Raw genomic sequence first — 24,628 nt, 5'->3', positions numbered from 1 at the left:
GTGCAGGCTGGTGGTGGTGGTGTAATGGTGTGGGGGATGTTTTCTTGGCACACTTTAGGCCCCTTAGTGCCAATTGGGCATCGTTTAAATGCCACGCCCTACCTGAGCATTGTTTCTGACCATGTCCATCCCTTTATGACCACCATGTACCCATCCTCTGATGGCTACTTCCAGCAGGATAATGCACCATGTCACAAAGCTCGAATCATTTCAAACTGGTTTCTTGAACATGACAATGAGTTCACTGTACTAAAATGGCCCCCACAGTCACCAGATCTCAACCCAATAGAGCATCTTTGGGATGTGGTGGAACGGGAGCTTCGTGCCCTGGATGTGCATCCCACAAATCTCCATCAACTGCAAGATGCTATCCTATCAATATGGGCCAACATTTCTAAAGAATGCTTTCAGCACCTTGTTGAATCAATGCCACGTAGAATTAAGGCAGTTCTGAAGGCGAAAGGGGGTCAAACACAGTATTAGTATGGTGTTCTTAATAATCCTTTAGGTGAGTGTATCATGCCAATTTTAAAATCAGTTCAAAGATAATAAATACAAAACATCAAATGCTCTGAAATAAAGAGAGAAGATGCAAACCTGACATTATAAAATACATGATGCTGAGAGTCTCGGCCACTCTCAGCATCACAGGATAGTTTGAGTTACAAATCGCCACGAGCTTTCTTGTTGCATGTCTTTATTTAGACGGAAACTTCTTTCACAAACATTTGCTAACAATGGGAATTTGCATTGAGATTACACCTTTTAAGAGCAGGCCTGAAAGACACACTCTCCTCTGTGTGCTCGTTATCTCTAAACTCCTAAATACCTTATGGTTTACTTCTTTAGGAATGAGACCTTTGTACCAGTCGCACTGAGATATTTCAAATGATACCAAACATACTGTATGATAATTATTCACATGATTAAACCATATAGATTCTTGGGTGTATTTTGGTGATCTCAGCATGAGAGAGAAGGAATAGGGGAAGAGGGAAAGAGATGTAGTATAGGATGACTCAGAGGTGAGACGTGTGTCTCAAATGGTGCACAAGAGTAAGTTCAAATGTTAATTTCCTTTATTGCTTAATTTGGGAGTTGCCCTCTCTTCCAGTTTTTCCAGTCTTACACATGTCATGTGACACTCTGTGATCCAGGATGTTGTTGTACATGCCATGCATGACACATGCACTGAACAATACAAGGCTTATACGTGCATATAGGGGTGAATTTAAAATCATTTCACTGCTTTGATTTGAGAGAATGTTTATGTCTGTTTATGTCACTGACTTTTTACTAAAATTACCATTTATAAAAAAAAAAAAAATCCATGTTCCAATTCCTTTCCCAGACAGCAACTTGGTGTCGGCCCAGATCCCAGAAGTGTGGAATCCAATCCAAATGTGTACCAGATGTGGGCCGGATCTGGGCCGACACTATGTTGCTGTCTGGGTTATTTTCTATAATCAAACGTTTTCAAACAAAACATGTTTTCTTGGGGATACTGGTGAACAATTACACACCATACTATAAAAATATGGCAGAAATAGTAAAAGTATATGATTTTCCGAATTTAACCGACGCTTAGTCAGCTAGACAAAAATGTCTGCCAAATGAATAAATGTAAATATATACAACTTAAGACAATAAAGACACAACTAGACCAGGTAATACATGTTTGTGAGTTCACTTTTACAGTAATTATTATTATTATTTATTTTTTTACAGTAAAGATCAGATTCTCCTCTGTATGAATGAGAAGTTATGCGTAAAAAAAAAAAAAGTTTTGCACTTGTAGTGTATATACGTGTACTTAATATCTTAAAAGTATATTAAAATTACTTGCAGATTGTCACGTACTGCTCCGAGACACAAAGGTTGAGGATCCAAATGAAATTTTATTGAAAGGGTAATCCACAATCGTAGTCGAAAAAAGGAAAAGATCATAAACACTGGGTAATCAGTCCAAACAATAAACCAAGAAAACCGGACAGAAGATTGAAAAACCAAGATAATGAAAACCAGGAGAATGCTTGGAATTGCAGTGTGACACTAAACAGGACTGCACAGGGAATGACAGAAAGAGGGTGAGCAAACAAGAAGATGAGACACAGGTGAAAACAACGAGTGCTGATGAGTCCAGGCAGAGAATTATGGGAGATGTAGTTTGTGAGGGAATGACAATAGTCTGTTGTGGAGTGCCCTCTGGTGGCTCTCAAGGGCACTCCAGCTGGTGACCGTTACACAGATAATATATTAAGGAAATAAAAAGGCCTCTTAATTGTACTTAAAGACAGTGCACTTTAATGTAGTGTCATATTAAATGTTAAAAGTACATTTTAAATAATTATGATTTAAAAATTATTTGTTATTATTTTTATGTGCATTTTGATTTTACTGTAGCGTTATTATACTTTAAATGTATTAAATTGCAAATTCATCAAATATGTAATTACAAATATATTTAAATACAATTTTCAATAAAAATTACATGAAATAATATTTTAGTTTAACCATATTTACAATACTTATGAAATGATATACAAAGATAATATCTACTTAAGTGGCTCAAAAAAGTTTAGTTAATTTGCATTAGCCTAAATATTTATAATGAATTTTCATTTTGTTGTAAATAACATGCAGTTAAGTTAGGCATATTATTTATGTATAATGTATCTTTTTAAAAGCATGCTAAAGTCTTTTCTAGACCACTATGTTCCAGTATAAATGTCTGTACAGTGTAGATGTCTCTCGTGTCCCTGCAGGATGAAGCTGTGTTTCAGACTGCTGTGTTTTGTCGGGGTGAAGTGAAGCAGAACTCTTTTGTGTGTCTGGAGCTTTTGCTAATGAGATTATGAAACTGTTTACTGGGTCTCTCTGAAATCCATGCAGCCTTACAGCTAGTTTCTGTAGGAGAGATCTTATTTCTTTATTCCTCTTTTGAGCCCTAAAAAGTTGAACACTTTACAATTAACATTATTAATGCATAAACTAACATGAGTTAACAATGAGCAATACATTTGTTACAGTATTTATTCATCTTTGTTAATGTTAGTTGATAAAAATACAGCCGTTCATTGTTTGTTCATGTTAGATCACAGTGCATTAACTAATGTTAACAAACACAACCTTTGAGTTTAACTTAGATTAATAAATGCTGTAGAAGTATTGTTCATTATCATCACTAATGAACCTTATTGTAAAGTGTTACCAGTTAATAATTACTATTTTATTAAGATGAGTCATCTGGTCTTTGTTGTTAGCAGCTGTCAGAATATGAAGCACATAATTCATAACTGGGTTTATGAATTATGAAGGGACCATTGGGGTTTTTGAAAAAGTATATTATTATTATTATATTAAATGGTTTTTTTGGGGGTTTTTTTTGACGGCTTTTGTTTTTTGTTTGTTAGGAAGTTTGACATTTTCACACATACCCAACTTATTCATCTGTCATACTCATTGTCAGCAGTGGGTGGCGCTTGAAGGCAAAGAATTTGCACAGAATACTTCGCTTGAATGACATGGATCAGTCATCACGTGTCAAACACTATGGAGCTGTTCAGTTTTGCATTCATTAACACAGAATAACATGGTAACGACATCAAGAAAACTATTTAGATGCCCTATATGCTCTTATTCAGCACTATTTGTGGCATCAGTGTTTTTTTTGTGCATGATTTGATTTTGCACATTGCTAAAATAAAAAAAGTAGTGCTGGGCAATGATTAATTGCATCCAAAATAAAAGTTTTTGTTTACATAATATATGTGTGTGTGGGTATAGTTATTTTGTATATATAAATACTCACAAATGCATGTATTTAAGAAATATTTGGATACTGTATATATAATTATGCATAATTTGTATTATATATAACTATTTTATATATAAATAACAAATTTTTCTTAAATATATACATGCATGTGTGTGTATTTATATATACAAAATAATGATACACAGCACACACACATATATTATGTAAACAAACTTTCATTTTGGATGTGATTAATAGCGATTAATCGCTGCCCAGCACAAAAAAAAAGAAAAAAAGCATTAATATTTGGTTTGTTAATATTTTGTTTATGACACTGAGCTGCTTCACTCTTCCACCCCTGAGCTGGTGTCCATACCTGTGGGATTAACAGCACAATATAATCAATTAAACAATCAATACAGTGTCTCTTAATCAGAGGACGATCATAAATCACAGCGGCTCCATGAACATCATTTACACTACACAAGGGGAAATAAAGCCAACGTGACCTTTCACCTTTCATCATATAAGCCAAAGCAGAAGGGTTATACCAATCCCAAGGGAACAAGGTTATTTCCAGTACAAATCAGTGTGAATTTGTATTGATTAAGACACAATGCACAAGAGAATAGTTGCTGAATCGCTTATGGTGTTACTTGGAAAAATTAGCATTTGACAGACAGGCAGTTGCTTTTTTTATAACGAAAGAATAGATTAATAGGTGATGTTAATGATGTAAAATAAGTCTCTGATGTCTCCAGAGTGTGTGTGTGAAGTTTTAGCTCAAAATACCCCACAGATATTTTTATATAGCATGTTAAAGTTGTCACTTTTTGAGGGTGAGCAAAAACACACCGTTTTGTGTCTGTCCCTTTAAATGCAAATGAGCTGCTGCTCCCGGCACAGGGGGCGGAGCTTCAAGAGATCGTGTCCTTTTACCTCACACACACATGCACTGAACATTTCAAAAACTTTTAGCCTTTTATGTTCAAACCGGAGTCAGAAAGATGGAGAGACTCGAGAAGAAGTGACAACATGTAGACAACATTTCTGAATGGTTAGTTGATGAATTTATGAAGCTTATGTGTAGTTATCTTCTAGTCATTGATTAGCATATTCTGTCTTGATAATCTATAAATCGTGTTCCGGGGGCGGGGTTTATGTAAATTCTAGGGTTGGTGATGTCACTAACCCGGGAGGAATGTGGTGTAGTCTCTACCAGCCGTTTGTTGTAGTCCTTAAAAAGCGATTTCTTTAAAAGCAAATATCTCCCTTTGCTTTGAACTTTGAGCGTCGTAACTTTGCAGATGTTGTTTATGCTCAAACAGCAACATTACACACTAACTAAAGTTAGAAAAGTGAAATCATATTCAACCACCCCTTTAAGGGACTTTGTGTCCTGTGTGTGGTGTCCATAGACATGCCTGATTAATCGTGAAGGAGAAAACACATAATGAGTACGCTGAGAGAAAAAGGCATTTATTGAGCAAATATTTCTTTGCTAAAAACAAACACAGAGTAAGAAACATTTCCAGAGAAAAATCCCTGTTTGTACACAGTTTTGCCCTTTTAAAATGATAAAACGCTTATACTGATCCCAAACCGACTGTCAACTTCACAGGAAAATCAATACTGTGAAAACCACAGACGGACAGCAGTGTTTCTGAATCAAAAATACATCCTGACTGCAGTAAAAGGCACATTTGCTCAGTGGACAAACATAATGCAAAACACTGAATCATAATAATAATATCAATCACTTGCACAATAAAGTTGATAAGAAATGCAGTCACAATAAAAAAAGGACGTTTGTAAAAGTCTGTTGCAACATAAATGAATAAAAATGTTGCCTTCTTTACAGATTCACATCATTTATCGAAATTTAAGGATAATTAAGGAATATTTATAGGATATTATTTAGGAATTAAACTCTAGCCAGGCCTTTGCTATGTGGTTGTTAAGATGTTCTGGGTGGTTGTCAGGGCATCTCTATATGGTTGTTAAGATGTTCTGGGTGGTTGCCAGGGCGTTGCTATGCAGTTGCTAATATGTTCTGGATAGTTTTCAGGGCGCCACTTTGTTTTTGCTATGATGTTCTGGATGGTTGTCAGGGTGTCGCTTTGTGGTTGTTAAGATATTCTGGATGGTTGTCAGGGCGTCTCTATGTGGTTGCTAAGATGTTCTTGATGGTTGTCAGGGCATCTCTATATGGTTGTTAAGATGTTCTGGATAGTTGTCAGGGCGTCATGTGTTTGCTAAGATGTTCTGGATTGTTGTCAGGGCGTCGCTTTGTGGTTGTTAAGATATTCTGGATGGTTGTCAGGGCGTTACTATGCGGTTGCTAATATGTTCTGGATAAATGTCAGGGTGTCGCCATGTGGTTGCTAAGATGTTCTGGATGGTTGCCAGGGCGTAGCTATGTGGTTGTTAAGATGTTCTTGATGGTTGCCAGGGCACCGCTATGTGGTTGCTAAGATGTCCTGGATTGTTGTCAGGGTGTCGCTATGTGGTTGCTAAGATGGTCTGGATGGTTGCCAAGGCATTGCTATGTGTTTGCGTTCTGGATGGTTGACAGGGTGTCGCTATGCAGTTGCTAAGGTGTTTTAAATGGTTTGACTTGAGATATGAGATATGACTTTAGTTTCGATATGTTTACACTTTAATGATGACTACATGCACATAAAACACACACCCATCCACTGCCACAACACAATTGAATTGGGCTTGAACTGAAATTATTGCACAAAATGAAGTTTTAAAGACAGAAATCTTTCAAATAAAAAATATTGTGTTGGTAGCAGCAGCGTTATGGTTGAATCTCACAAAACCTTTCAAGAAGTCTAGCTCATATTTCACCCCCCAGTCTAAAGAAAACACACATAAAAAATAAGATTTTGCATAGTATTTTTTTGTAGGAAAATTACAGTAATAAATATTTTTGCAAGGTCATAACTGCCACATAGATATTTAACAATATAATTAAGAACATTATTTTGTGAATTACAGCAACGTCACACTCATATTTCACCCCCAAATCTAAAGGAAACAAACATAAAAATAGATGTAGCATAAAATTACAAATGACAGTAATAAATATTTTTGCATAATTTAAAGGCCATAACTACTATAGATATTAACAATTTAATTAAGAACATTATTTTTTTGCAATACAGCAACGAACGTTTTAGGGTGGATAATGTGCTTAATAATGCCAAAATTAAAAAAATATTACAATATTTATAATTATATATTATATTATTATTATTATTATTAAGATAATTTAATGTAATAACTAAATAAACATTCATAAATAATACAAATTAAATACTTTAAAAAAGTACCTGTTGTATTTGGAGGTAAAATATGCCCTTGAGTTGTGCTTCTCTCTGCAGTGGTGCATGATCTACACGAGCGCGTGATCAAACTGTCCCCTCTCTAAAGCGTCTTTGGGATCAGACCAGGATGAGGACGGCATGCTACTGTACGGGTCCAGAAGAATCCGGAAACAACGGACCAGCAGGAACACCAGAAACAGCAGCAGGAGCCCCACAAAACACAGCGCTGTGTTCTGCTCCGAGTCCTGAACCCGCAGGAGCCCAGCGGTGGCCCCGGGGCCCGAGACGGGAGCCAGAGACAGCAGCTCGTACTCCAGCACAGGGCTCTCACTCATCTTATCAGTTCAAAAGATGAAGCGAATCCGAGGATTGCGCAGGAATAAAAAAAAAAAAAAAAAAAAAAAAAATCCACACGAGATCACTTCAATATCTCAGTTGCATCTCCTCCTCACACTGTAAAAAAAAAAATAAAAAAAATTTCTTTGATCAAATCAACGTAGATAATTCATGTGGTTCAGATAACACAATATTTTGAGTTTCCGTTGATCAAACCAATCTCCTTCATTGTATTAACTCAAATTTTAACTCAAAAGGCAACCATTTTTAAGGTAACTTACTTTTTTTAAGTTAAACCAACTATTTTTTTATACAGTGACACGTGAAGAGTCTCAACCTGCGTATTATATGCAATCAAAAGTCTGGATATGAACTTGAACGTTTCTCATCAAATGATCCGAGCTGCTCCACATTCATAGCTTTATACACTCCTAATGCACGACAACTGTTGACTCTTCTGGGTCCTTTTGGGAGAAAAATCCGAGACAAAGTTGATGCTTACTTAAATAAAACACATCAGAAGTCTCTGGGAGCAATAAAATCACTTGATTGATTCATCCAGGTGAACATGTCATCAGCACCTCACAAGATGCAGTGAGGAATCAGACAGATGCAACAAATTGCAACGAAACAAAATGAAAATTGTTCAATACACAAAACTGTCGTCGCCGCTCAGATATCAGAGATCCAGCAGAGGACGTCCACATCTTTACATGAACGTTGCATTGCTGTTTTTATGGACTCAGAACATGCTCTTCTGTGGCTGATTCCACACGCGGCGTCATATTCAGGCATCGCTGAGATAATCGAGCATGAGGATGGAGGATGGATTAAAAGCTGCTATTTCCAGCAGGAACGTGACAGGAAAAGCTGCTCTGTGAATAAAGAGAAAGACGGCACAGTAAATCATGGATCGATCGGGATCTCAAAACATTGTGGATCAATAGCGGCCACATAAAAGTGAAGTAAATCAGGGTCAACTCTTCACCGCAGCATTAAAGCACAAGGCATGTGTAACAGTCAGGCCCTGGACAACACTGGCTTTCCCAATGTTTCCTCCCATGCTAATCAGCAGTAAATAGAGACTGGAATTCCCTCCCTCTGACTTTATTAGGATGGGATTTGTGCACTGAAAGCTGATTCCTGTCCCAAAGACAGCGGAGTTAATAATACCTAAAGGGTTAAGGCCAGGTCAAAGGGCATCTATACTGTATGTACTGTACACATTTAGACAAGGTCAAGACAAAACTGGTTTGGTTATCAAACAGCCTCAATAGAGGAACGTCAATAGGACCATGAGGTGATCATCAAAAAATGTATTTAGTGACAGAATCAACCTTTCTTGTAAATAAAACAAAGATTATTGGAGAACATTTTTATAAGAAAATACTAGTCAGTCAGTAAATTTCACAATTAAATAAATCTGTTGCTTACACGTTTCTGATTCAGATATTGATAGAATTTGCCAGCAATGTCTGAGTGAAAATTGTTTCAGAGTAAATATAGGTAAAGAGAAGCACATTTTTATTTGCTTCAGTATATAAACATGTTTAATGTATTTGTGTGTGTGTGTGTGTGTGTGTGTGTGTGTGTGTGTGTGTGTGTGTGTGTGTGTGTGTGTGTGTGTGTGTGTGTGTGTTAGTGTAGTCAAATCGATTTATCACGATTAATCACATCTAACATAAAACTTTGTTTATATGTGTGTGTGTGTATATGTGTGTGTATATATATATATACACACACAGACACGCACACACACACACACACATATATATATAGTACATATATACAAAAAAATTACATATATATTAGTGCTGTCAAAACAATTAATCACGATTTATCACATCTAACATAAAACTTTGTTTATGTGTGTGTGTGTATATATATGTGTGTGTGTATAGATATGTGTGTATATATATATATATATATGTGTGTGTGTGTGTGTGTGTGTGTGTGTGTGTGTGTGTGTGTGTGTGTGTGTGTGTACACACACACACACACACACACACACACACACACACATATATATATATATACATAGCCTACATAGGATGCAAGTTATCAGAGAAATGTTTTATATATATATATATATTCCCTCTACAAATAACTTATAATTTAATAATCCAATCATCATATGTAAAAACCATCAGAGAAAGCTGTTTTCAGGTTATGAAGGTCGATATGGTTAAGATGATCAGATGAGTCAATCCTGTGCAGAAACACACAGATCAATAGCAGAGCTGATCGATCCACTCACAAACTTCAGATAAATCACTGTTTGCTGTCTATGTTCTCGACTGGAGCACCTCTGCACAGAACTATATGACGCATGTTAACAATAAACAGAGCAAACAACGGATTTATAGTCAACACAGTCACCATAAACTGCCTAATTATCATATTGTGTTATCAACTTTCAGGATTATTAGTCACATAAACATCGAGGCTATAGTGAAATATGCACCAGACCATATATAATAGCGTAAAACTCAAATTAGGGATGTGTTCACCATAAAAGTCTAGCTATATTATATTATATATTGCCATATTATTATAAATAATCTCAAATGTATGGTTACAAAACATGCGCCTGAACTATAAGATGTTTTACAATGTAATCTGATGATGTCTTTATACTACACCATATACAGGCGTCATAAGTCTTAGCAAGTTTTCTTTTCTGTTTTCAGTGGAATTCAGTTTATTGTAAGGCAAATACAGGCTATATAAAAATAGCATTTTATACAATGCAACAACTTAATTAAAAACTAGGTTTAAAAAAATTAAACATAACATACCCATGTTGACGGTCCGGAGCGCGTGCTGGTCTGGCATCTCTCCCGCGCGCGCTCACTGTCATCACTCATGTGCACGCGCTCATGTGCGATTGGCTGATTGGCGTGAGTGCATGCATGTGACCGGGGCTAATTGTCACAATTTTACTCAGGGAGGGTTAGTGATTGAAAGCAATTCCGTAGAGACACAAATTTATTGAAACCTTTTGAACATTTACTTCGTTATTTCCCGGGGGGAATCTGCTCTTTATTGGCAATGATTTGACAAATACTTTCTAATAGGGGGGGAAAAGTCTTCTTACATAACATCTGTTTTTAAAAATGCATTGGCTATAAGCATTCCAGGAAATTCAGTAAACTAGGCTATGAAAAATGAAAATGTATCCTTCTACAAAATATAAAAACATATTATTATTACATATTTGTAAATAATGATTTGTAGCCTATAGAAATACAGTTTACAAAACACATTTGACACATATCACATCATCATCATCATCCTTTTAATTTTTATCATCATGCTTAAAACAAGAAAAAGACATGATAAGAAGTAAACTGTAAATAAATATTTCTTATCTTACACTGTGTCTCAACTAATCTTGTTTTAAGGATGTTTGCATATTATTACTGGAAAACAATACAAGAATAGCCTACTCTTTAAGATTTATATATTTATTTATTCATTTTTTGCAATATTGGCCTATTGGCCGGATTATGGATTTCATCAGAGAGCAGAGAGGGTCTCCAGAAGTATTTTGTCAATTTTATATATTATAAATGTGTTCATTCTAATGTTCAAACAGACCCAACACTCTTATTGCCAAGCTAGTATTGGAAAATGTCCAGGTTAATATAATATAATATAATATAATATAATATAATATATACACATTAACCTCTAAAATCTGTATAATGATTATAAAACTTTGATTTACAGTAAGGTGTTTTCAAGATGATAGTTCTCTGGATGTTCCTGTGATGTCCCAGCTAATAAAAACTGTTCTAAGACCATTTAATAATGTTTAGTTATGGAAATGTTCTTTTTTGAACGTTCAAAACATCCAGTTTTGAAACAAGTAACGTTTAAAAAAAGTGAAACCTTATGTATAATTAGCTAACATTTTTGTTCAATTTTTTTTTTTGAATGTTAGTAAAGACCACAGATAATGGGTATGACCATAAACGAACATATAAATGTTCACATATAAATAAAGGTTTATTCACATATAAATAAACGATCTGTACATTTTACCGGAAGAACGTCTGTTCATAACTTTCAGAGAACCTTGCTAAAGTTGTAAGATTATCCTGTTATCTGCGGAATCTCATTGTGTGTGTGTGTGTGTGTGTGTGTGTGTGTGTGTGTGTGTGTGTGTGTGTGTGTATGTGTGTGTGTGTAGTCCTCCGGGTCCAGCACTGTAAATGTGCTACGGTCATACGGAAAGCACAAAGGAACTGCGGCTGTCATGAAGTATTTTTGGCTCAGAGTGAATCACCCCTGGGCTCTGGGATACAGCTGACCCGCAGTCCTTTACAGCTAATGAAATCCATCATCAAATATACGCTTTGGTACAGTATCATTGTACAACTCCATTTTAAACTTCCCTCTGAATTTAATATGGAAAACACTGAGAAGAGGAACAGACTGCGCGGTATTTGTATCGCACGCGCTCGCTAAACATGCTGACATCTCTCCCTCTAGCCATAATAGGGAATGTTCGTAACATGTTTTCAAGATGATGCAGGAGTTTATGAATATCCTGTCAGCCACTGGAGAATTCATGCATCTTTGACACAATATGATGTATTGTGCTGTGAGCGAAACTCACATCCACTAAAATAAACTACAGTAGCTGTGCTTGCTTGGACTTTAGGCCCATACCATAACAAGTATGGTAGAAACATTTTAAGTTTTACAGATTGAACTTCAATTTGCTGATTTTTAAAAAATATTTTATTAACTGTCTGAAATTATGTTAATATACCAAATTAAAATCTATTTAATACTTTTATAATATAGTGACAACCACTAGTGTTAAAGGGAAAACCACACGAAGAATCAAAGTTCATTACAAGCTCTTCCACAAGCTGAGGTAAATCCTTAAATATAGCTACGAAACGCCATCAAGATAACACACATTCATTTACAACACAAGATTGTAACATAAAATCTAATGTATAGGCCTATAACTTATAAGAACTTAGTTATTTCAATGAAAAACCTTTAAAGGGGTCATAAATTGAGAAATCAACTTTTCCTTGACATATAAGAGGTCATCATACTAAGTTTCAGAACTGAAAACTTCCTTGTTACTCCAAAAACATATTTTATTGATACCAAGCCACAAATGTGCCTATTAATGGCGTAATAGATAGGTGAAAGACCGCCTCTGCAGAAGAAGATAAACGCCAACTTTGGCCACGCCCACTCGCGCCTTCCAAAGAATCCGAATGCTAGGCATGTGGTTATTTATTTTAAACAATGTGAATGTCTCAGTTGAGTATCATTTATTCATATGAATTAGGTACATTTCACTGTGGATTCATTGGTAAATCAGTCGCAATTTCGGCGCAGGCTTTGCAAACAGACTTTTATGATATGGACTCAACATTAATGACACAACAAATAACTGTGTTAATTCTAATGCCTGATCTGTGACCAGTGATTTCTGAAATGTAATAATTCATGTACAGTCAGATTTTCTTTGTATATGTGTTCAGTCACTAAACGGTCAACTTCACATTGTTTCTCTTAGTAGGATGAATATAATCTGTAATATAAACTGTATAGCATGAAATGCGCTGATGACGTGTGATATCTGCACGAGCAGGTGCACGGAGGTGTGGAAATACATAATTTGACAGGCAGGTCAGTGAAAGTAAAAGTGAAAGTGACAAGTATGGTAACCCATTCTCAGTGTTGCCAGATTGGGATGGTGATTTCCAGCCCAAAAGCTCACCAAAACCCACCCACTCCAAGAAAAAAACGTCCATAATTTTACTGCCAAAATACTGTGATATAATTTTATTGCCATGTCTTTCAAGGTTGATAAGCACCATTTTTATTTCCTTAGAACAAAATAACGATGATAAAATAACAAATAAATCAATTTCCTAGGAAAACGGATCGAAACAGGGCAATAATTAAGGAGAATTAGCAAATATGACTAAAACGTCCAGGTGGACACTGTCAAAACGGCAATCAAGAAATTCACCGATGACTTTAACCCTCGGATGTACACTTTGCAAAACATAACGCAGAATTTAGCAGTCAAAACCATAGATATCATATAAACGCTAGATGTCTTATGGCGCAGTCACTTCCGGCATCATCGTTCGGCCATCTTGTCACAGTGCTCTGTGCATTAAGGTGAATGATCAGCACGCACACAAATCCTCTTATCTCGCTGAAATCTTGAAGGATTTACAAACGGTTTGGTTTCTTACAAACGTTATTAACGTGGCTATAATTCCGAATGCTTGAACATGTATGTTATAATTTTTCATGCAGTGTATGTATGCAGTGTCATAACTACATCTCTGACGTTTATAACAAACCAAACCGTTTGAAAATCGGTAGAAAAATTAGCAAGTTATGGTTATTTAAAAGTACATGCACCATTGAAGTAGTGAGCGAGTACACTGTGGCAAGATGGCCGCCACGTGCGGACGTCGACCTCCATTGGCCAGCAGTGCGCACGAGACATCTAGCCTTTATATATGATATCTATGGTCAAAACTGATTCATCGTTGATTCAAACCTTTTTCAGCAGCTGTCAGGGTCGAGTAGAGTGCAGTCTGGATGGTGTAAAAGTTGCAGATGTCTGGTTAGACCAGTGTGCACATGACCATGGACAGGAGTCGTCCCATATTCGATTATATTTATTAAGAGCCATCGAGTCATCTCCCACCACCACATGTGTAATCCACGTTTTCAGAGTTGCTCACTATCTCACTATTTACTGTAGATACAACTTACTGTATATTTATGCAACTTTGGCATTAGCGGTCACTTGAATAATAATCTACAAGTTATCGCGCATGCTGAGCTGATTGGCTAAAAGCGCGTGCTCGTCGGCAACGTCAACACCAACGCCAGCTGACTCTGCATTGGGCATGTCCAACTCACGATGACTGATTTTATGGACTACATGCACATTTTAGTTTTATTTATTAACCAATTAGACTTTAAAATGTAGATGTTTGAAAACCGCCAAACTGCCCCCAAACCAGCCCAAATTTTGTCCACCCGCCCAAACCCTTTTTTACCAGCCCAATCTGGCCATACTCTGAATTTGTCCTCTGCATATAGCCGATCCAGTTAGTGCACACACACCATGAGTAGTGAACACACACACTGCAAATGGAGGGCAATGATTGGGCAAACATTTTTTGGTCCTAACCCTAACCTTCCACAGACGATATATTAATATACATAAAAATACATTTAGACCACTTAACTCAACTGAACTTAACGTTGCTATCAGGATGTGAAGTGACTTTCAACCAGCATAACAAAAAATGTTTCTGGAACAAATCATCACTGAAGTACCAACAGGCACCAAACAAACAACTCTTAATCAACAGTCAGAAACGGAGGAGCTCAGAACAAATAAAGGACAACAGGTAAATTGACATTAAATATTCATTTTAGTTTGCATTCAATTTATATTAATATTCAACTTAGTTTACAGTCGGCTATTCCTAAATATTGTTTGTGAAGAAGTGTCGCCATTCTATTAAACCATCGAACAAAAGTCACATCCGAAATTATATGGAGACAAAGACAATGTCCTTGTTTTTTTTTTTTACATAATTCCATTAAATGAAGATTCAGTTTTTGCACTTAAATTACTTGTACATATACCATACATAAACATTGCATACATAAACATATACATAATTACACAACATAATATCTTTCTTTTTTTAACCCTAAACACGGTGCAGGACCATATTTGAGTATGTATCCTTTTTTGGTTAGGCAACATTTATAACATCTTTCATAATTTACACGTTTTAGATTAATTTAAATTATGTTGTTAAGAGGCACATTTGAAGTATGAAGTACGTCAATCTAAGCCAGATGGATCACACTGATGCCGAGCCGTACGGCTTAGATCAGCATGAAGAACTTGTGTAAATATGAAGTCATAGGAATAAGAAACCTTGATACCGTATATTGGGTCACCGTGATTTTGCCAAGTAAGACATGTTCCTGGATCAACATATTTTGTTGATCCTGGAATAACATTCCTGTCCCAAAATTTAGTCCTTACCCTATCCCTATACCCCTAAACCTAACCCTACCCATAACTTTTCCCTAAAATCAGATGGAAATGATAGGTCAATAACACCGATGTTGAAGCACCGTAAAGTGAAATAAACCAATCAGAGCGTCATCTCACATTCCCTTTAAGACCAGGCGCGCTTGTTCCAACGGCAGATTTTCCAGGCGCACGCCAGGAGCGGTTCACAGCCGAGGAGACCGGCGTTCTCGTCAGGGCCGTAAAACACAGAGAAGTGACATTGGGGATGGAGAAACACACCCAAATTAGCTTCGGTTAAACAGGCGTATAATAATTTGGGTAAATGTGTAAGCTAGATTTATGCCTATTTTTCACATCTTCATGGACACAACAATGATTTCCCTCGTGTGGTGATATTTTTCCTTGTAATAATGTATGGTTTGCAAAATGAGAACTGATGCTTCTGTGTGGATGAGAGAAGCAAAGTGTATGCGCGTTGTGCACACGATACATTATGGCCAAGCATGCACCCTTAAAATATCATCTGAATAACATGCGCAACGCAACGCGCCACTGACTTTAGACGAGGTTTCTCCTGGTCTGTGGCAGAATTGTTTTCTGAAACTGCAAAATAGCACCAGGGAACGTTTGCGCCGGAACACGCCTCCTCTTTTCGCTGAACCGCCCCCGGGAGCGCAAGTTCATTACCTAATTTACCGACGTGCGTCTGTGGAGGGAAAAGTCAGCTGTGCGTCGGGTGCAAAATAGGAATGATACATGCGTCGGTGTACAAAGTCAATTGCGCCGTGTGCAAGATAGGGCCCCTAAAGTCAATGGCGTGATATTTTTTTTGTTATTTAAAGAGCGCATTAGTAATGTGTGCCTATAGGCAGGTCCATAACGTGCTACACTCTGCTTATTAAACACACACTCTGCTTATTACACACACAGGGACGCACAGCAGCACACAAACATGCCAAATATTTAAAATAAAAGGATTACAGTGTAAAAGATTATTATTGTGTACATAAAGATATGGTGGAATCCGGCTTGTCCCGTAGATGGTCTGCTTGCGCACTTTAACCTCGCGCACGAGCAGATCCATTTGCGCTCTGGAGACGGTTTCGGTCTTTCCACTATCAAATTCCATCATGTAAATAGCGAATCCGCCATGGCACGAGCGCAACTGGCATTTAAAGGGAATGGGAGATGAGACTCTGATTGGTTTAACGCACATAAATCCCAAAATACACCCATTACTCATTAAGAGAATAGAGACAACCCTTTTAGACCATGCGCCGGGAGCGCCAACCATTTTTCCCGTCGTTAAACTAGCAAAAGTGGATTCCGACACGCCCTAAGTGCACTTGCGCCCTGCGCTTTAGACCATGCGCTTAGATCGTTAAAATAGGGCCCCTTATCTTATTATCTAAATATCCTTGACAAAAAGCCCCTGAAAGAAAATGTGGTGTCCAAAAAGAAAATGGTGTCAAGACCCAATGACATGACATGTTCAAATTCCATTAGCATCTCTCCGAGAATTCTTATAGAACTGTGAATAGAGTCTTGGAACAGCAAAAGTGTAAGTCTTTCAGCCAGGATCACATCTTCTCCTCTGCTTTCAGCCCTTTTCCTACCGTCTTCTGTGCAAAGCATTACATATTTTTCAGCCAAGTTCACATCTCCTCGTCTGATTTCAGCCCTCTTTATAAACTCATTTATCGCACAAAGGGCAAGCGTTTCAGGCAGACTCAAATCTCGTCTGCTCATAGCCCTCTTCAAAGTGTCTTCGTTTAGAAAAACTGTATGTTTTTCAGTCAGTTTCACGTCTCCTCCTCTGCTTTCAGCCCTCTTTAACTTCATTACAGCATCTTGAATGTTCATCTTGAGTTGGTCTACAATCTTACACTTCACTAGAAACTGTTTAGTGAGTAAAGAATCACCTTCTGTCGTTGTCTGCTCTTGTCTTGATAATTTCACACAAGCATGAACACGTGCCAGATGTGACTTGTATGAATCAATTGCCTTTTCAGCCTTTTCCAGATCAGCCAATGATTTAGTAATATAGCCAGCATCCTTATTCATAATAGTAGCCAGTGCACGATTATAGAGAGGAATAATCTCCCCAGATGCACCGTCCTCCAACGCTTTGGTGTACATCTCAATGCTCTCTTCAAGGCGACCCTTCTCACGGAGATTGTTTCCAGACCTGATGTAATAGTAGACCATGGAGGACGGGGACTGTTTGCTCAAAAGTTTCTGCTTTGCACTGGACAAGTCCAACTTCAGCTGTTCCTTCAACGAGGCTAGGCTTTTCCCAGTGGGATTTGTTTCCTCACTGAAATACATCAGGAGCCACAAACCCCAACACTCATGAAGAGAGGACACAATAACATCACGCTGGTCAGAGAAAACATCATCGTCATAAACGTTGTCCAAAACGTCAAGGTAAACAGAAAAAAGCTCTTCCTTTTTTATGATTTCTGGAATGTCTTTTTCAAGAAACCCAGAGAGTCTTTTATTCACCCCGGCATTCCTGACATCTTTCGCCTTTTCCAGATCACTTGACTTTATGGTTAAGAGCTCTGCTAGGGCGGAAACCATTGCCTCATGATTTTGAGAGCTGTGATTTTCCACGTAGCATTTAACCGCTTCCTCAAACACACTCTCGTGTGACATCTGTCTGGTAAAATTGTCCAGACGGTCGAGTGAGTTGGCGAGAGATGCGTTTTCACCCATCAATAGCTTGACCGAGTCAGAGAAGTGACTGGTGCACATGATGATTTGAGCAGATCCCGGACTCCCTTGGCGAGCCGTTCGTCCAAAGGCTTGCTGTTCAACGCGAACGTTCAGCGGTAAGAAGGTTTGCATCACGAACAAACCTCCTGCCTCATTTGCCCTTTCACAAACCTTTAGGTCTGTCCCTCGACCTGCTAGATTAGTCGCAATGATGACGTCCCCGGCTTGAATGGTTGAATCTGTTATTGTAGAGTTGTCCTCGTTGTTATTCACGTAGAGTTTTAGTTTGTCTTTTGAGATGGTTTTTGAAAGGGCCGTATGAAACGTTTCTGCACGGTTGATTGTTTCACAGATGACGAGAGCTGCTCGTGGACCTCGATAGACTGTGGAAGTCACTTGATCCCGAACAACTTTACAGACCATCCTGATCCACTCCTCCTCTTCAGGGACAACCATGCCTTCCAGCTCGTAAAGTTTCCTTCGCTTGAATGAGGGAATCTTACAGGTCTCAATGCCGCTGTAGAGCTTCTTCAGCATGTCAAGCTCTGTTTGGTCCCCCAAGGTTCCCGTGATCCCATAGATCTGGTTTGGGTATTTATTGAATAAACCCACATTAGACATGAAGTTAGTGATTAGAGTCATGTTGGACAGTTTAGTTTGGTGTTTCATCTCCAGAAACTGCTGAAGTCCGTCCCCCCAACTCATGTTGTTCTGCACAACACCAGTGGAGCTGAAATCAACCGGAGCGACTCCATCTCCATGAAGGACGTATTCGTGGCCCAGAGTCAATTTTGAGGCTTGCAGAGCATTTCCAATCCACGTTTTCATCTTGCCATTAATGAGATCTTCAAGGCTTGGGATGTGAGATTTATTTAGTTCTTCTGCTGATTCAGACTGACGAGCCTTTTTAATCCTTTTCCTCAATGACGGCTCTAGAGAACCGTCCTTCTCAAAGTGCACAACACGACATTTTCCACACTCCAGGAGAATAATTGATATTTCTTGTCTATTATTTGTACCCGTTGGAATAATCTCTTTCATTTTCTGTAAATTTCCATCAGGCCCTTCCTGGTATAATTTGAAGGAATACTCAGGGAAATTTCTCACAAACATGGTTAAAAATGCCACCATTTGCGCAACGCTTGCATTATCCAGGCATTTTAAAACATTTCTCATGTTTTCATGCATTTGCTTTGAGGAGTGTATAGGCATAACTCCTGTGTCCACAGCCATCTGCACAATCCTGAGTTGATCAATGTTTTTATTTTCATGTATGATTTCGGACAGAACCTGAGAGCAGAGCTGAATGGGCCCTAAAATCTCTCCAGTGTTTAAACACTTCAGCTGGTTGATGATTAGCCAAATTTCAGACAGTATTCCATTGAAAGACTCCATTAGTGGGATCTCGCTGCTCAAATAGACCACTTCAACGCCCTTGTCCAACATTAGTGAATCCACCTCGTCTACTATAACACACTGAAACTCTCTCTTAGGTCTCACGTCTTTTCGTTGAAAGCGTTGTCTCAGAAAATCACCTGCAAAACTGACAGTCGTACCATAGACCACCTGGCATTCATAGCACTTCTTCAGCTCGTTTTCGGATTTATTGGTGTTGACGTCAACGGTTATTTCAAGTTTCTCATAAAATGCAGACCATTCCTCAGCGTCTCGTTCAGCAAGTACAGGAGAACTGGAGATGATATCAGGGGTTTTTCCCATCATGACCTGATATGCTGCAAACATTGCCACGATGCACGACTTTCCCTCTCCTGTTCCAACCTGAACCAGACGACTTGATTTAGAAAGAACGAGAACGCACCAGCACACCATCTGAGTCACTCGAGGTTTAAACTTTGTGGTTTCTACTGCATTGCAGAGCTTTAACAGTTTTTGTCTTATTTCTTGTAGGTTTGGTGGACATGTAGATTCAGAGGACACAATAGCAGTCACTTGTGCCATCATTTCTTCATCAATATCTACATGTTCACTGATTTCCTTCAAAATCTCATCCAATGATTTCTCACCAGTGTTTTTGGTCATGACATTAATTTTGTCCTCAATATTATCCACAAACTGAGGGACTTTATCATCATTCAGGAAAGTCAAATCCGACGCTCTGATTTTGTGAATTTCCACTTGATGAAGGATTTTCATCATCCATGTGTGAAAATCACCATAAAATTGCTCCACGAGGGCTTTAAACAACTTGACAGCATCTTCTTTTCCCCACTGTCCGTTCTTTAGCAGGGAAAGCAGTCGTGCTGACAGCAGTTTTTCAGATGCTTCCATTTTCAAAACTCTGTGAATTATCGTAAAATAATTCGATCTGTGGTTTAAAAAAATCCACATGGAAATCAATTAAATTTCTGCTCAACTAACTTGTCTAAGCAAAACAAATAATAAAAAAAATATGTATATTTAATGAAACTATAACAATAAGATTGCATAACATGTAATGTTTTGCTTAAAAAAAGACCAAATTTCAGATATTTTTCCTCTAAGAAAGCATTTATTCATCGTACTTACATCCTTCAAGACATTCAAGAGTTGTCACAGCAAAACTCTTCTGAAGTTGTTTGTAGAAAAGGGAGTTGTACAGTATTTATACCTGGATATGAAGTTGGAATTTCCCGGAATATGAATCGTCTCCAGTTTATCACGTGGTTAAAAGGAACATGAGCTGTGTGTTTTATGTTAAGAAAAAGCATTTTGTGCTAATCTGTGAAAACATGCACATGATTTAAAATCAGTTATGCCCTAATTCAACATGCATTTTACATGCATGAACGTTTTGCATGTTCATGGCTGTCTGTAGTCGATAATTTAGCAACGTTTTTTGCTAGAACATTGTTTCACTTTCAGTGTTGGTAAGTACCGAAAATACCTAATGGTGTTGGCGCAATAGATTACTTGTGTATACTTTGCATTTCAGGTGTGGTGTGGTGTGGTGTGTGTTCCTTGGCCAACAGGTTTGGCTTCCGTGCATGAACACCATGCTGGTTTCTTTTTCTCACGTTTTGTTTTTATTTTTTATCAGCTTGCATTTTCTAATTAAATAATACATTTGTGTTAGGCATAAATATGAGCTGTGTGTTTTATGTTAAGAAAAAGCATTTTGTGCTATTCTGTGAAACCATGCAAAAGGAATAATATATAATAAGATTCTTGAATATCATGTGATGTAGTCAAAGAGAAACTAAACCCAACAGAAAATGACCTATAACCAAAGAAATCCTGCATGCATTCTGTATGATTATGATGACCACAGATAAATATTTGATTATACAATGTGACGCCGAGCAGATGAGAAGACTGAATACATTTAAATGAACCATTCTACCCATAAAGCATGGGATCATGGATCATAGGGCTCCCAAACTTCAGTACTCTGACCAATACCGTTCGATAAGTAAATATTCATGAAATGACCATGTATGTAATTATTTTTGGTTTTAATATTCCTCAAGCAAAAAGAGTATAAGTGTGTCTTAAAAAACAACAACAACACTTACCACACAGCAAGTGTACTATAGGGTCCAGTGAGGAAAAACATAATTTAGTTACTTAAACTACTTGAATGTTGTATGCAGTATCAACATTACTATTTATGCCTAACACAAATGTGTTATTTAATAAGAAAATGCAAGCTGATAAAAAATAAAAGCAAAACATGAGAAAGAAACCAGTTGGCCAAGGAATACGCACCACACCACACCACACCTGAAATGCAAAGTATACACAAGTAATCTCTTGCGCCAACACCATTAGGTATTATCGGTACTTACCAACACTGAAAGTGAAACAATGTTCTAGCAAACCCCCTCATGTTGTTCCAAACCTGAATTAATTTCTTTGTTCTGTTGAACACAAAGGAAGATATTTTGAAGAATATGGGTAACTAAACGGCTTGGTTACCAACATTCTTCAAAACATCTTCTTTTGTGTTCAACAGAACAAAGAAATTCGTACAGAGAGTAAGTCTCACTCATTTTTGGGTGAACTATGCCTTTAACTTTGACAAAAGTAATAAATCCCGCGGCATTGTGAATGACATTATTCCAAATATACTTGAGGTAAGACGTCTCATATCCCTCGCGCATTAACTTGCAGGAATCTGGAACATGACGTGATTTTTGACATCTTTTTTTTCAGTGTAAAATGGGTCAGATTTGTCATTTTAATTACCCACATAATTGACTTATTAAGGGCTTGTATCAGATAGATGTTCTGCTCTACCTGCTCTCTTCTCTCTGGATGAGAAATCGTTCTCTTTCGGGTTATTGTCAGGGGATTGACGTCCTCAGAGACGCTATTATGAAGCCGAGTGAAGAGTGTCTCTCATTCATTTGCACCTGCAGATCCTGAGTTTAGTACAGCTAAAAATTTGCCAAAATGTTATGTTCTTTTTATTGGGTGAAATAGAAAACTAAAGCTAGTTTTGAAAGCATAAGATCCCACCCTTCCTTCAGAGCGTCTCCAAAGCCACGCCTCCTCCAAAACACATGACCTACCTCATGTCTCAAAGCACATAACATTACAATAATAATGAACGTAAACAACTTACAGAGCTCTTCCTGACTGCTGCAGATTCATTTCACTGTTGATTTGTTCAATCTGTCAATATATTATAGATAACTTGTATATTATATTCAGGATATACAAAAATACTATATCGGAGTGTCTATTTATACCAAGTGCAAATAGCCATCTTTGATTGGCAGAGGATATTTACACTTACTCTGCCCACCAGTTTATAATAAATCTGATTACTGGATCAGTGGCGTGGAGAGAGGGGTTACATTAGCTTTAGATGCGATCGACCCGAGTTTGAATCTGCCTTTTAAAGGGGTGGTTGATTATGATTTCACTTTTCTAACTTTAGTCAGTGTGTAATGTTGCTGTTTGAGCATAAACAACATCTGCAAAGTTACGACGCTCAAAGTTCAAAGGAAAGAGAGATATTTGCTTTTAAAGAAATCGCTTTTTAAGGACTACAACAAACGGCTGGTAGAGACTACACCACATTCCTCCCGGGTTAGTGACATCACCAACCCTAAAATTTACATAAACCCCGCCCCCTGAACACGATTTATAGATTATCAAGACAGAATATGCTAACCAGTGACTAGAAGATAACTACACATAAGCTTCATAAATTCATCAACTAACCATTCAGAAATGTTGTCTACATGTTGTCACTTCTTCTCGAGTCTCTCCATCTTTCTGACTCCGGTTTGAACATAAAAGGCTAAACGTTTTTGAAATGTTCAGTGCATGTGTGTGTGAGGTAAAAAGACACACGCGCTCTTGAAGCTCCGCCCCCTGTGCCGGGAGCAGCAGCTCATTTGCATTTAAAGCAACAGACACAAAACGGTGCGTTTTTGCTCACCCTCAAAAAGTGACAACTTTAACATGCTATATAACAATATCTGTGGGGTATTTTGAGCTAAAACTTCACATACACACTCTGGGGACATCAGAGACTTATTTTACACCTTGTGAAAAGGGCATTATACCACCCCTTTAATAAAGGCATTTTTGTCTTTATTAGAGAGGAAGCACGGGACCCCTGCCAGATTATTACCCCCCTAGTATAGTAGGTTTAGGTTTGTGTGTGGGGTTAGAATTAGGCAATCAGGTTCTGACTTCAACGAGGGGGGTAATAATTGTCAGGGAGTCGAAATTCGGCACAACACAAAAATATTCAAAACGTGGGAATAAAGTGTTTAAGGTGTAGGGTAGGACTAAGGGTAGGTGTAGGGAAGGTAATGTCGAATACAATTAATGTCACAATAAAGCAGCATCCATTTTAATGAATATAATCATATACACTGAATATGCTGTTATTATTGCATACTGTTTTGTAATACAATACATTGAGGTGCAAATAGTATTTTATATATGGGGTCACCGCATGTGCATTCATTCTGTATATATTGTGACATTTATATGTTTCTCTCATAGTTCAGTGCTCAGAGTGTTTTATCCCGTTGCTTTTATCTGATGAATGAATGCAAAGATAAAAGAAGATATTTTGAAGAATGTTGGAAACCAAACAGTTGTTGGACCCCATTGACTTACATAGTATTTTTTTTCCTACTATGGAAGTCTATGGGGTCCAACAACTGTTTGGTTACAGACATTCATCAAAATAGATGTTGTGTTCAGCAGAAGAAAGAAACTTATACAGGTTTGGAACAACTTGAGGGCGAGTAAATGAGCCAATTTTCATTTTTTAAGTGAACTATTCCTTTAAGTGAGTCTGTGTGAATCAGAGCCTATAGAATTGCAGAATTGTCAAAAACTGAAGTGATGAGAATCTGATGCAAACCTCCATGTATTTCAGCATAAGAAAGGCTGGTTTTGCTTCTGCTGCATGTTGTATTTTTAGTGATTCCATTGGGAGGGAAGAGGCAA

General features: G+C 37.6%; 2 protein-coding genes across 2 annotated transcripts in view; one reads left to right on the top strand and one right to left on the bottom strand.

Annotated features, from left to right (window-relative positions):
• The window catches only part of LOC311292270 (lipoprotein lipase), a 632,457-nt gene that overhangs the window by 546,415 nt on the left and 61,414 nt on the right, over nt 1-24,628 (top strand). The gene's annotated exons all lie outside the window — the stretch shown is intronic.
• Nucleotides 5,223-8,282, bottom strand: ctxn1 (cortexin 1). The gene is made up of 2 exons (XM_084412461.1): nt 7,710-8,282; nt 5,223-7,545 (listed from the first exon to the last, which is right to left on the bottom strand). Exon 2 carries the CDS (start codon nt 7,425-7,427, stop codon nt 7,161-7,163), a length of 267 nt encoding a protein of 88 aa, XP_084268587.1. The 5' UTR covers nt 7,428-7,545; nt 7,710-8,282; the 3' UTR covers nt 5,223-7,160.

This window comes from Rutilus rutilus, assembly GCF_951802725.1.
Source record: "Rutilus rutilus genome assembly, chromosome: 6".
In the NCBI taxonomy this organism is placed as follows: domain Eukaryota; kingdom Metazoa; phylum Chordata; class Actinopteri; order Cypriniformes; family Leuciscidae; genus Rutilus; species Rutilus rutilus.
This window is presented reverse-complemented; position numbering and strand designations above follow the sequence as displayed.